The 13,446-nt window shown below is 38.5% G+C and overlaps 1 protein-coding gene across 1 annotated transcript in view; it reads right to left on the bottom strand.

Annotated features, from left to right (window-relative positions):
• hay (ATP-dependent DNA helicase hay) overlaps positions 1 to 13,446 on the bottom strand; it is a 72,007-nt gene that overhangs the window by 18,076 nt on the left and 40,485 nt on the right. Inside the window, exon 18 of the mRNA XM_089231747.1 lies at positions 10,865 to 11,013. Within this exon, the coding sequence (XP_089087873.1) occupies positions 10,865 to 11,013 (149 nt within the window). The remainder of the gene's footprint in view (positions 1 to 10,864; positions 11,014 to 13,446) is intronic.

The raw sequence follows: 13,446 nt of genomic DNA on the forward strand, positions 1-13,446 counted from the left end.
AACTTTCAATTTTCAGTACATTGCCATGATTGAGAGATCACCTGCCGCACGTCTCAATAAGGCGAAATGCTTTTATGATAAGACAACAGTTTTGAAGGAGCTGATATCAGTCATGCATCTCACTGTGTATCCGATATTTATCTGAGCGTACTCCCACCATGCATCATAATAGGAACCAATCATCAAGACGAGCCTACGGCACTGGATTCAACATCTTATTTACATATTATTATAGAAGGAAAATAACATAGCATAAAATAATATATCACAGAATCTGGCAACAACACAAACATGGCAGCCGATTGGCGCCACACGATCTCGCGGATCGATCCCAGAGACAATTTAAAACAGTAAGACAAAAATTAACATAAAAAATGACTAGAATAAGGACTATTTCTGCTGGGGCCAAATGGTAATGTTACACAAGATTATCATCGCTGACCTCCAATGCTTGCGCAAGAAAATCTGCTACTGTTACTTCCGTAACTCCCACAGCAAATTTTTGACACAATCATGTTACGTGTGTTTTTGGAGAAGTTTTTGTGTGTTAAAATACAAATTGCTTTTTGCCAAATAAGAATTTTTTTTTCCATTAACCACAATTTCATGAACGAAACTAATATAAATAATATAATGGTTTTTTTCATCTAGTCACAAGTTGCACAAAATTATCTTGTGGGCGCATGCACCTCGTTGGCCAGCTGTCGGTCACCAATGCCATATGAGCTGCTTGTTTCGCAGCCTTTAAAACCATCAGAAGTCCCCTTTTAAAATCAAGCACTTTATATATATACAGGGTGATTATAAAAAAACTATCCTGACATATGGGCCCCTAACTATCATACCATTCACAGAAACTGAATGAAATTTTGGCATAAGGTATTTTGAGGTATGCGCTCAAGAATGATATGGAAAACAACAGTGTCACTAACAGTTACGGTTACAGTGAGAAAATTTCGAAAATATCAAATGGCAACACCAAGTTTTTTGTATTGGAATGTGATCTCCATTGTGAAAAACCCTAAATAGCGTTCGAACGGCAACTGTAGCATGAAAATCATCGGCAGTAGATAGGCTAAAAGTGAGGACAACCAATAAGGACAGAGAAGCAGCATAAAATAAAGCATTTTATTGTGTTTCACAAATTTTCCACATGACCTTGTGGAGGACAAATCAGGCTGGGATCTCAGCAGAAGAAACGGTGTGAGGAATGAAACGAACATTAATGCTCTGGTGCACGGCAAAGTCCTTTTTACTTTTTCCTTGCCTAGCTCAGAGGATTTTCGTGATACAGGTGCCATTCCAACGCTATTTAGTGTTTTTCAATATGGAGATCGTATTCCAATACAAAAAACTTGGTGTTGCCATTTGATATTTTCGAAATTTTCTCACTGTAACTGTAACTGTTAGAGTGACACTGTTGTTTTCCATATCATTCTTGAGCGCATACCTCAAAATACCTTATGCCAAAATTTCATTCAGTTTCTGTGAATGGTATAATAGTTAGGGGCCCATATGTCGGAATAGTTTTTTTATAATCACCCAGTATATGGACAATAATACTAAAAGTGAAACAGTTAATTAGGGCTGGTTTTCAATTTGCAGTAAACCTTATTAAGACAAGCCTACATTAATCTGAAAATCTCCCCAGACTTATGAAAGACCGGAGAGAATTTCAGATTAAGAAGAATGACCTTAAATCAAAAGTGGAATATGCAGAACTTTGTAAGACAGTACGAAAGCGAATTACAGATGATGTCAGGAGGTTTAATTGTGATATTTTAAAAAAAGCATTGGAAGATAATGGGAGCTTAAAATCAGCAAAATGAAAACTATGTTGGGAGAAAGGAAATGTTTGCACTAAAAAGGAAAGATGGAACCATCACAAAAGATAGAAATGAAATTATCGGTATTGTTCAGGAATTTTAGAATACCCTATACAAACATGAAGAAAGGGATCAGAACAGAGAAAAAGGAGCAAGAAGAAAAGAAAAAATAAAATGGAGCAGAATTTGTACAAGTAGCATCTGTGCTGAAAGAAGAAGTCTTATCAGGCTATAAGATGCATGAAAAAAGGGAAATGCCCAGGTGAAGATGGGATTTCAATAGACATTGTTAAAGAAGCAGGAGAAGAACTGGCCAGTATGCTAGCTACTTTGTTCACAAATTGTCTCACAAAATCGGATGTGCCTGAAGATTGGAATAATGCAATGATGGTGGTTCTTTACAAAAAGGGTGAAAAATAGAATATCAAGACCTATCGACCAATCAGTCCCCTTATCAGTAATTTATAAAATCTTCACCAAAGTGCTGACATATAGGCCTGAATCCACACCGGACAAAGTGCAACCAAAAGAACAAGCAGGATTTCAAAGTGGATTCAGTACAATAGATCACATCCAAACAAGTGGGGAACTCATAGAGAGACATAAGGAATACAAATTATTATTGTGTGTGGCCTTCATTGATTTTGAGAAATCGTTTGACTCTGTCTTCACATCTGCTGTTGTTAAAGCTCTAGATGTAATTGGGGTAGAGAAGATCATCAAGAAAATACATGAAAAAGAAACTAACTGCAATGCGTTTGGATAAAGGAAACACAAAGATTAAACTTGGAAAAGGAGTCAGACAGGGCGATACTATCTCATCAAAACTCTTTACCGCTGTTTTAGAAGAAGTATTCAGAAAACTGGATTGGGATAAAAAAAGAAATTAAAATAAATGTAGAATTTCTAAACCATTTGCGTTTTGCAGATGACATTAATGTTATCAGCAGTAATCCAGACAAACTAGAAGAAATGATTAAAGAATTGGTGACGGCAAGTATTCAGATAGGCTTGAAAATGAATCTGCAAAAGACTAAAGTGTCCTCTTCAACGCAAAGGGGTTGAACTTAAATCTTGCTCAACAACACAGATATAGAATAGTATAGTATATAATAGTATATATAGAATAATATAGATATAGAATAGATCAGTATGAAAGAGACTTTCTTAAGTTGGTGCTCGAAAATTTTTTGTATCAGCATGTGTCAGAAGCCACTAGGAGTACTGCTATTTTGGATTTAGTTCTTACTAGTTCTGAGGATCTAGTTGAACATGTTTCGGTAGGGGAAGAGTTTCCTTCCAGTGATCATTGTATCGTCAGATTTCACTGTAACTTTTCCTCAGGTAAGGTTGATAACAAAAGACTGGTTCCTTGTTTTCGAAGAACTAACTTTGATGTTTGAGAGGAAGGTTAGCGGAAGTTTTCAAAGATCGGTTGGAATCAGTAAGGGTGGTAAGTCAATGGGAATAATTTAGTACGAAGCTGTCCTCTGTTTTGCACGACATCATACCCTTTGTTCGAAAAAAGCGTGTTTGTACATCGCACCCTCTATGGTTCACGGATAGCATGCGGAACCTTTATCTTGAAAAGAAAAGAGCATTCAGAGTATAAAAGTGGACGAGGTGACCTATCATTGTTTACTGATAAAAGAAGACTGTTGAAGAAAGCGATAAGGGATAGTAAAAAGGAAGATGAATCTAGGTTGGCAGATTATTGGCTCTGACCCAAAATCATTTTTTCGATACGTCAATAATGGATGTAAGGGGACAGTTGGCCCCCTCTCGATAGGAGGCTCTAGGGTAGAGAGCAATGTAGGCATGTGCAGTGCTTTCAATAACTTTTTCGCGTCGGTTTTTAATGGAGATAATAATATTCGATATATGGGTGTTGCATGGGGTAATAAAACCCTCAACGATATTCAAGTAGAAGACGTGGAGGTCCTAAATCTTCTAAGAAATGTATGTGCAAGCACAGCACCAGGACCAGACTGTTCAGTTCTACAAAGTCTTGCAATGACGAATGTTCTGAAAACACAGAAAATACATTGGGGAAAAAAAGGAGCTTATCAGCTGAATCATTTTATTTCACATGAAACAGCAGAGGCGCTATAACCCATCAAATACCCGGAATTTTGGGAAAGGACCCATAAAAATTTTGTTCATGCGTCCTCCGGGACGCATTCTTTCCTAATGTGACATGGTCTTGTTGGCGCTCGCCTGACCTTTACCCCTTATGTAATGGTAGTGCATGTGTTATGTCTTATTATTGAATTTATGTTATGTCTATCATATACTCAGGGGTGGGAAGTGACTAAGTCCATTTCGGAGCAGCAAAATTCAGGATTTGGAGCAGCAAAATATGGGATTCGCAGCATATATTTATAAATTGGAGCAATGAAATTAACAAGAATATTTTCGTTAACCCTCAACCCTTTTCAAAATAAAACTGCACTATTTTTTGTTATCAAACATCTTTTCGTCAACTTGCTTTTTGTTTTTGGTGTTTTAGGCTTTTGACACCTTGTTTGAAAGAGCGGCTGTCGTAAAATTTTTTGCTTTGCACCCGTCTATTTAAGATGATTTTTGCTTACTGAGGGCACTATTTGCTGCCTTGAACAGCAGCACTTCAAATGAGCTAAAAAATTTTTATAAGTTTCTAATTTTTTTATACTTGGAAAGAAATTGTTGCAAAATGGGAGAGAATTTCGGAAGAATCAACTCGATGTTTGGCGATTCAGCACTCATTAACTGGCGAGATTGGCGATCTGACACTCGCTATTTGGCGAGATTGACGATTTAACGCTCGTTATTTGGCGATACTGACGATTTAACGCTCGTTATTTGGCGATACTGACGATTTAACGCTCGTTATTCGGCAACATTGGCGATTTAATGCTCGTTATTCGGCAAAGTTTCTAAACTAACATTCGTAATTCGGCGGACATGCGCTTTTTACTCCCGGAATGAAAATTTTTCTCACGAAACATCAGGATTTAACACAATCGACTACAGTAATTTCTGCTGCTTCCAGTGACGACTTTTTTTTTTAAACGGAAACACTCGAATTTGCACTTTAAAGCTGAAAGGCATTGAAACCATCTTCAGTTCCACGATCACGGACAATATCGGGGTTTCGTGATGGAAAGCCCGATAGTTTAAGTATAGTGGAATAAAACACGCTCTTCTTGTAAAGAAACGTTTCGTGGCTAGCAGGAACAAAATTTTTTTGGCGTCCTTTCCGAAATTCCGGGCATACTGAAGCACTATTTGGAGCAGAAAAATGCTAAAATACGCTATTGGAGCAGGATGGCGCAAGATATTAGTTGCGGCGAATTGGCGCAAAGTTCCCACCCCTGTATACTTTATGTTTATAATTATTTTCCGTCGACTAAACAAACTTTTGTTACTGACGTACGTTTTCGGGGCCGACGTGTCACGAACTGTTTTAGGAAGAAAAGAAACTAGTTTCCGAACTTGCCGCTTGGAACGCCGATGGGGGCGCATGTGCGTTACTCCTCATTTGCATGTTTAGTGATTTGAGAGCAATATATAATCACGTCCGTGCTTAGGCCTCATGTAGCGCTAAATTCGCAAATCAGCCGAACAACTCGGCTGGTCCGATGTTCCCGTCAGTTGCCCTTCAAGAATGCCGTTCAGGGATGTCTGGTGTCCGTTCCCGATCTTAATGCATTCGTAGATCTGGCGTTGCCTGGCATGGTCAATAGCAGTGATCTGATAGTTTCTTCGTATGACGCTGCAATCTGATGCCTACCCCTTCGTCACGACGTCCACCATCTGACTCCACCGATTGAACGCCGAAATCCACGTGTAGCACGCCGATGTCCGCGATCTAATGACGCCTCTTCGTCAACGCCCTGGGTTCGTCGAGATATCCGTTAACTGGACACTCCACCACTTGATCGCTAAATACCTTGTGTGGTTCTACCGGTGTCCGCGATCTAATATCGCCTCATCAACGCCCTGGGTTCGTCACGATATCCGTCATCTGACTTCTACTGCTTGATCGGTGAAGACCAAGTGTGGTTCTGTCGACGTCCGTGATCCGATTTCGCCGCCTTGGGTTCGTTGCCGAGCTCTATGTGTGACTCTACTGACATCTGTGGTCGAGCATCGTTTCTTGAAGACGATAGCTGAGTGTCACTTCCGCCCTAGTTGCTTCACCATAAGTATACTTTGCGATTTTCCTACTAGTGAAGGGTTTGCACTTGAATTGATGTCTTAACTAATGTTTTAATTTATAATAATAGAAATAAATAGTTGTTCGAAACTGTTTTGTTCATCGGCAGATAAAGACATACATTGCACTAGTTCTAGAAAAAAAGAGAAAAACCACCCCAACTATTTTCCCATGTATCATGATTGCGCGACCTTGAAAAAGTGGTTTTACTACACTGGTGAAATAAATTAAGAGAATTTGCATATTTTATCTAATTTCATGAAAAGAACTGAACTGAATTATGCAAATCTTGTACGTCAAATATGTAAGTGTACACGTGTGTGTAGGCGGAGCCAGTAGAGAAACAGGCTTTATAAGCAGGCGTAAGTTAAGACATGTCGGATTGTTTTCCTTTCCCCCCCCCCATGCATGTGCGGGAACCGGTTGTTCCGACGCTATATGCAAATCGGCGGCAGCGTGTTCTCACCTTCGGGAGTACGGATATATAGGCTGGTTTTTTCTCTATATGTAAGATGTCTGTTTTTTTCCTGTATGTATGTCGGGATTTGATTTGTCTCTCCCTTTTAATTGCCGGCGTATTTTCTGATGAACGTAAATCTCTTTTTTGCAACTTTTATAGAATAAAAGTTATAGTTCAAAATGAACTTCCGATTGTTGTTTTTCTTTCTTCAGCTCAGTCGGCACGCTCTGCCCCCAACAAGACGCACTTCGTTCGCTAGCACACCTTGGCGAATTTCTTGGTGTTATTTTACAGCAATCGGTTAATTTCAAATTTTAACAGTAAAAATGAGTAACCACCAACGTTTAGATGATGGAATGAGGTGGCGAATTGTGGGGAGGCTAGAAGCAGGCCAATCTCAAGTCCAGATTCGTAGAGAGTTCAATTTAACGTCCAGCATCGTGTGTAACTTATGGAAACAGTTCCAGGATACCGGATCCATTGAGAGAAAGCCTGGGCAAGGTCGTCCAAGAGCCACGACGGCCAGAGAAGATCGCCATTTGTCGATTATAGCGAGGCGTAACAGGAGTGCTACAGCTTCTCAGCTCTCTCGTGACTTGTATGCAGCCACAGGAACCCGTGTATCAAGGGCGACTGTTTCCAAAAGACTTCATGAGAGAGGATTGTTTGCAAGAAGACCTGCTGTTTGCGTCCCGCTCACTTCTAAGGACAGGAGAATCCGTTTATCATGGTGCATAGAGATTGGATCAATGGGCGACCGTTCTCTTCACTGATGAGTCCCGGTTCAGCCTAAGCACTGATTCTCGCCGTACGTTCATATGGAGAGAACCAGGGACCCGTTACCTACCCTCCAATGTCCGCGAAATCAACCATTATGGCAGAAGAGGTTTAATGGTCTGGGCAGGCATCATGTTGGATGGCCGCACACCTCTCCATGTCTTTGAAAGAGGCACTGTGACTGGTGTGAGGTCTTGGAGCCCTATGTTCGCCTTTTCAGGGGTGCAGTTGGCCCTGAGTTCATTTTAATGGACAATAACGCGATGCCACATAGAGCTCTTCTGCTCGACGATTTTCTAGAGAGTGAGATATTCGCCGGATGGATTGGCCAGCCAGATCTCCAGACCTTAACCCTATAGAGCATGTCTGGGATGCTCTGGGGAAGGCAATTGCAACTCGCAACCCCCTTGTATCACCAAGTATGAAATCACGCTGCGAGACCTGTATATCTGTAAGAGGGGACCATACCCGCTTTTAACCCATTTTTTTTGTTTATTCTGCAACCGCTGTTTCATACCTTCAGACTCCAACAAGTGTTACACACGACCATGTGTGTGTATTACACACAATTATTGAATAATTATTTGTTTTGTATTGTATCAATGTATGTACATATCAAATTTCATTAAAATCGGTACAGTAGTTCTAGAGATAATCTGTCTGCAATAATCTAAAGTCTGCAAATTCTCTTAATTTCTTACATGGTCTTAATTTCTTTGGTCTGTATTGATATACACAAGGGTTGTTGAGGAATAAGATGTGGGATATCTAGTTGCTTCCCTGAATGAGGTGCCATGTAATTGTCAAATTTTGGAGTTTTTCTTCCTTGCGGATTTTCTCTCTTCCGGTTACATACCAGAAATTATGGTACTTTCTCCGGAATTTAAAGATAGCATCTATATGGCGTAAATTCGCTTTGTTCCTACAATATTGCGAATGCGCATTTTTTTTAAAAATCTTAAAGGATTGGAACACCCGTTGAAATTGTAAAACTTTCCCAAGATCGTGGAAAAAAACAGAATCTGTAAAAACTTGACCTTGAATATCCAGTTTTGTCATCCAGCTGCTATGTGGTAGTCATCGTTTCGCATCGTGAAAATCACTGGTGTGTACGCAGAATCGGCTTTTGGGGGGCACAAGGATCTAATTCTTCACAGGAAGTTTGGGTCACTAACAACACTCAAGAACAATTTTAAATTAACAGATAGTATAAAATAAATTATTTTATTCCAATATTTTAATTCTCCACAAAAATATTTTTAATTTTTGATCTTGGGGGGGGGGGGGGAAGAAGCCCCTTATAATCCTCCCTCAAATTTTGCTTTGGTGAAAATTCCGGTTTGGAACCATTGATTGCACAATGGTAACTGGCTAAAAATGTGATTTTCTAAGGTTTTCAAATTTTGAGTTGGTTATTCCTTGGAAAAAAAACCTTCTGGTTGCCACGACAATCACACAGACCTACAACACAAATTATGTATACATCAAACTTCAAATGCATGCATTAGCAGTTTGGAGGATAGATGCAGGGTCGCAACTGGGAGGGTGGAGAATAGGCAGGTCTAGTGTCCCCGGCTCTGAACTAGAGGGGGACATCAAATTCACCTTTTATAACTGTTTCTTCAGTACATGGGTGTGCCAAAATGTGTGCTTGCCCCGTTTGAGAAAGTAGCTAGTTGTGGCGCTAGATAGATGGCACCACCTACTGAACACAAAACACGCCAAATGTCGTGTGCACACACACATAAGCACACTGCTGAGCTTCTCCAACACAAATCTGACATAGCTCCCATATTTAGGTGTGAAAATATGTGGCAGTTAAATGGTGACAGATCAGAGTGGTGAACCAACAAGGAGGGAAAATAAAATCATTTTACCAGGAAAACCAAAGTATGAATAGGGAATCAGAAGATAAGTGTATGAGAGAGAGAATTTAATTTGCTTTAAATTTGATCAGAAGATATTGAAAGTGCTAAGAGTTTTTTTAATGGGAAATGTGAAATCAACCCTAAGGGAATTTATAGATTGATTTATTGGTAAATATATAAATGTGTGCCTCCAACTGTTAATTGAAGTGGATCCTGCCTTATAACGTTTTTCAAAAACCGTCATAAAAAATGTTGTAAATAGGAACACTTTAAATGGGAAATCTTAATGAGATTTATTGTTAGAACCACGAAAATAAGTTGTATTAAGTGGAAAAACATTCTAAATGGAAGAAACTTTATAAGTGGGATCAACTATATTTGTTTTCGATTTATTACATGTGCAGAATTCCATATGTTAAATTCTCAGTGCTAATGAGCTTCTTTGCAAGCTTTTCCTACTGGTAGACAGTGAAAGTAAATGAACCTTTGGATAGTCAGACCAACCTTGACCCCTGCTCTGTTCCCACAGGGGATATAAGTTGGCTTACCACAAGGGATAGAGCACCTTTGAACAGAACATGTTTGTAGAAATGAATTATACTTGATTCACAAAGATACCTCCTTCTCCTAACCAGAACATGGCTCACTGCTGAGTCTCAATGAAGAAATATAAGCAGGTGATTAAAGACCTGGGGCATGCTTGGAAGAAAATTCATAGATATACCAGTGATTTTTTTTGGGGGGGGGGGAAGCATAATTTTTTTCAAGATACATTTTTTTTTTTTGAGAGGGACAGGTAAATTAGAGTACAGCGGCATTTCTGAAACAGTTCAAACACTCCCAGAAATAGAATTCAAGGCATGTCTGGAAAAAAATTTGAGGTGGACATCAATCAATCTGGATGAAGTGACAGTAATTGCATGAGATGATTGGTGCTAAAAATTCAGCTCACAATGCGACTTTTTAAATGTCAAAGAAAATGTTTGTTAGCCAAATCCGTATTCATTAGCCAAGGCAGAAAAATCTTTGTTAGTCGAAAAATTTGTAAGCTGAGACATCACTGATTTTTTTTTTCTTTTCGATTAAATAATAAAGCTTTCCCAGACTCTGCCATAAAGCTGGGCTGGAAGAGATCTGAACACTGGGATAAGTCTGGCATTCATTCATTGAACTGTCTACATTTTCCCTTACAAAAACCATGATTGTTTTCAATCATGACTTTGAAAATCAAGTTAAATGTAACTTGTAACTCACCACTAAATGTTAATTTGTAACTCTCAAACTCAGAGTTACAAAATTGTCCCCCCCCCCCCGATCGTATTAAACTAGCAGTAAGAAATCAAATAAGCCACATCCACATTAATCAAGTTCCACTGTAATATACTAAAAAAAAACTATAAAAAAAGAATAACCCAACACGCACACATTTTTATAAAGTGGCCTCTCCCATAGGAAAAATAAACACCTTAAACTAGACAAAAAAAATGTCAACCCAATGCATTGTTGAGCAGAATAATCCAATTGTGAAGTATGTAAAAATCTGTTTTCTTATTGATGCACCGATTAGACCTTTTATAGGTTAAAAACCTTCTTAGAAGAGATCTATTTTAAATGCAGGCCTCACTTTAATCAAGAAGATACTTAGGTATGTAGAAAACAAACTCCACGTTATTAATGTACAAATAAAAGCATTATCAAAATAATTAGAAGTAAACTGATGTATAGATCTACTGACCTCATCCATGCCTTCCAGCTTAGTTATCACTTTGTAGCTGTAGCCCTGGTTCACAAGAAATCGTTGACGTCTTTTTGAATGGTACATCTCCTGTGTATCTTGAGACACAAGGGTGTAGAAAAAAGCATTGTATTCTTCCGCATATGACCCTTAAATTACAAAATAAGTGTCAAACAACCACTTAGTTTACAAATAATCAAGAGAAAATTTGAAAATACATGACACCCCCAGAGTACTAATAATAAAATACTATGAAATAATCATATCAGAATAATAGAGAAACAAAATATAAAGGAACTGCTGAAACCCACATATTTGGGCAGCATCGTTTGATCGTTTTTGTGGCATCACAGTCAGTTTTTTCACACAAAGGTTAATTAGACCAGGACTTACAATTTATTGCAGATTCTGGACAGTAAAAATTCAACTTTTTTTTTATCTGTCTGCTCGAGAAGTTTGAGTGCCAACCCTTTGATGGGGCACTTCCATTGATCGAAATCCATTATGGATTTAAGTTATCAGGACAGATTGCAGCACCACTGTAACATCAAATACACATATATAACTATAGCATCATAAATGCACTATATTGCCATAAGTCAGTGTTTCCTTCAAAGTTTAGACAGTTTTTTGAATTTCTAGAAAAGTACTTGATGACTTATTCTGAAATTCTGGGAATATATCTAATGCTTGTACTCACACTTTCCAATGAAGATTTAGTCACCAGTCCATTTATGGGACCAACAGAAATTAAATACAGAAAATATGTTTTTATCAACTGTGCCATAAAAAGCTGCAAACAATTTGTAACTTTTATAAAATATTTTACCTGCTTTATGCAACAATTACATGGATTTTCATGAAAATGGCACATACATTCACTAAGATATGATTTTTTTTTTCTGAAGATTATAATTTTCATTGCATGTTTTTTTGTTTGAAAAATGGGGAATTTAAACCAATTTTTATGAAATTTACAGAAAATTTGGTAACATACACGTGCCACACTATTGTGAAATTTAGACTGATGCAATCAAATATTCAATGAGATATAAGAATTGAAAATAATTTTTTTTTCAAGTACACACATGCACAGAAAATATCAATTTTATTTCTTCATAATTTCATTGCCAAATATATAGGGCAGCTTGAAGAGAGGACTGAGCATAGGGCAACTTATACAAATACAAATACAACGCCACAACAGGCAAAATGCCCAACGAGGTGGCTGATAAAAAGATGCCCATAAAAATATGGATGTCATATGTTTCAAAAATACAGCAACCCAATTAAAAATGCAATTAACACAAATTACAAACAATATATACACATGATAAAATATTATACAATGCCCATAAAGAATACTTATGGTTGTCTTATTCTAAGAATGGATAGCTTCTCGATTTACCCCAACATGTTTATCGTATTTCTTTTTAAACGTGTCAATTGTGTTACAATTTACTACCTCTGGGGGTAAGCTATTCCATTTATTAACAACCCTATTGGAGAAAAATTCCCTGCGACACCATAACCTTGCATTGTCCCTCACCAATCGATACTGGTGTCCCCTTGTAAAAGCAGTTGATTGGCGGTGTACTAAAAGTTCATGGTCCATCCTATCCATCCCATTGAAAATTTTGAACACTTCGATCATATCTCCTCGACACCTGCGTTCATCCAATGTAAACATATTCAAAAAATGAAGTCTTTCTTCATAACTCAAGCCCTGTGTGCCAATAAGGACACGCGTAGCTCTTCTCTGCACCCCTTCAACCAAGTCTATGTCCCTCTGTAGGTATGGTCTCCAAAACCTTACAGCATACTCCAGTCCAGGACGAACTAAGCCTCGAAAAAGCGGAAGAATGACTTTAGGAGAACGCGAAGAGACCTTTTTGAAAATGAGACCAAGCATTCTATTCACTTTTTTGACAACCGCTGAACAATGTTCAGAAAACTTAAGTCGCTCGTCAATGAGAATTCCCAAATCGGTGACTCTAGTTGTATCCGGGATAGTGACACCATTCAACTCGTAAGAGAACCGTGGGTTGTTCGAACCAAAATGAGCGACCATGCACTTATCTACGCTAAACGTCATGCTCCATTCATTTGCCCATGCTGCAATCTTGTTTAAGTTGGTCTGGAGCAACTCCCTATCGCTTTCATTTCCGATTACCCCCATTAGCTTCACATCATCTGCGAATTTGCTAGTAATTCCATCGATACCCTGATCGAGTTTGTCGATAAAAAGTGAAAAAAGTATGGGGCCAAGGACACTTCCCTGAGGAACTCCACTTGTGACGTCTGTCCAACCAGAGAATTCCCCGTTCACCATAACTCGTTGCGACCTATCTCTTAACCACGATTCTATCCAATTCAGCAAGTTGCCCCCTATTCCAATCTCGTGTAAACGCTTCAAGAGTTTGCCATGTTGAACCCGATCGAATGCCTTCTGGAAATCAAGGTAAACAACGTCGACATTTTTGCTCTTACCCAAAGCCTTAGTCACGTAATCATAGAAGCAAAGGAGGTTAGTTACACATGAACTTGTATGATAATTCTGGGTGACTGTCATCAAAATTCAG

The sequence above is a fragment of the Pholcus phalangioides genome, unplaced genomic scaffold (genome assembly GCF_987345545.1).
Source record: "Pholcus phalangioides strain wild (caught in Gottingen) unplaced genomic scaffold, Ppha-v1.0 ptg000004l_1, whole genome shotgun sequence".
NCBI lineage: Eukaryota > Metazoa > Arthropoda > Arachnida > Araneae > Pholcidae > Pholcus > Pholcus phalangioides.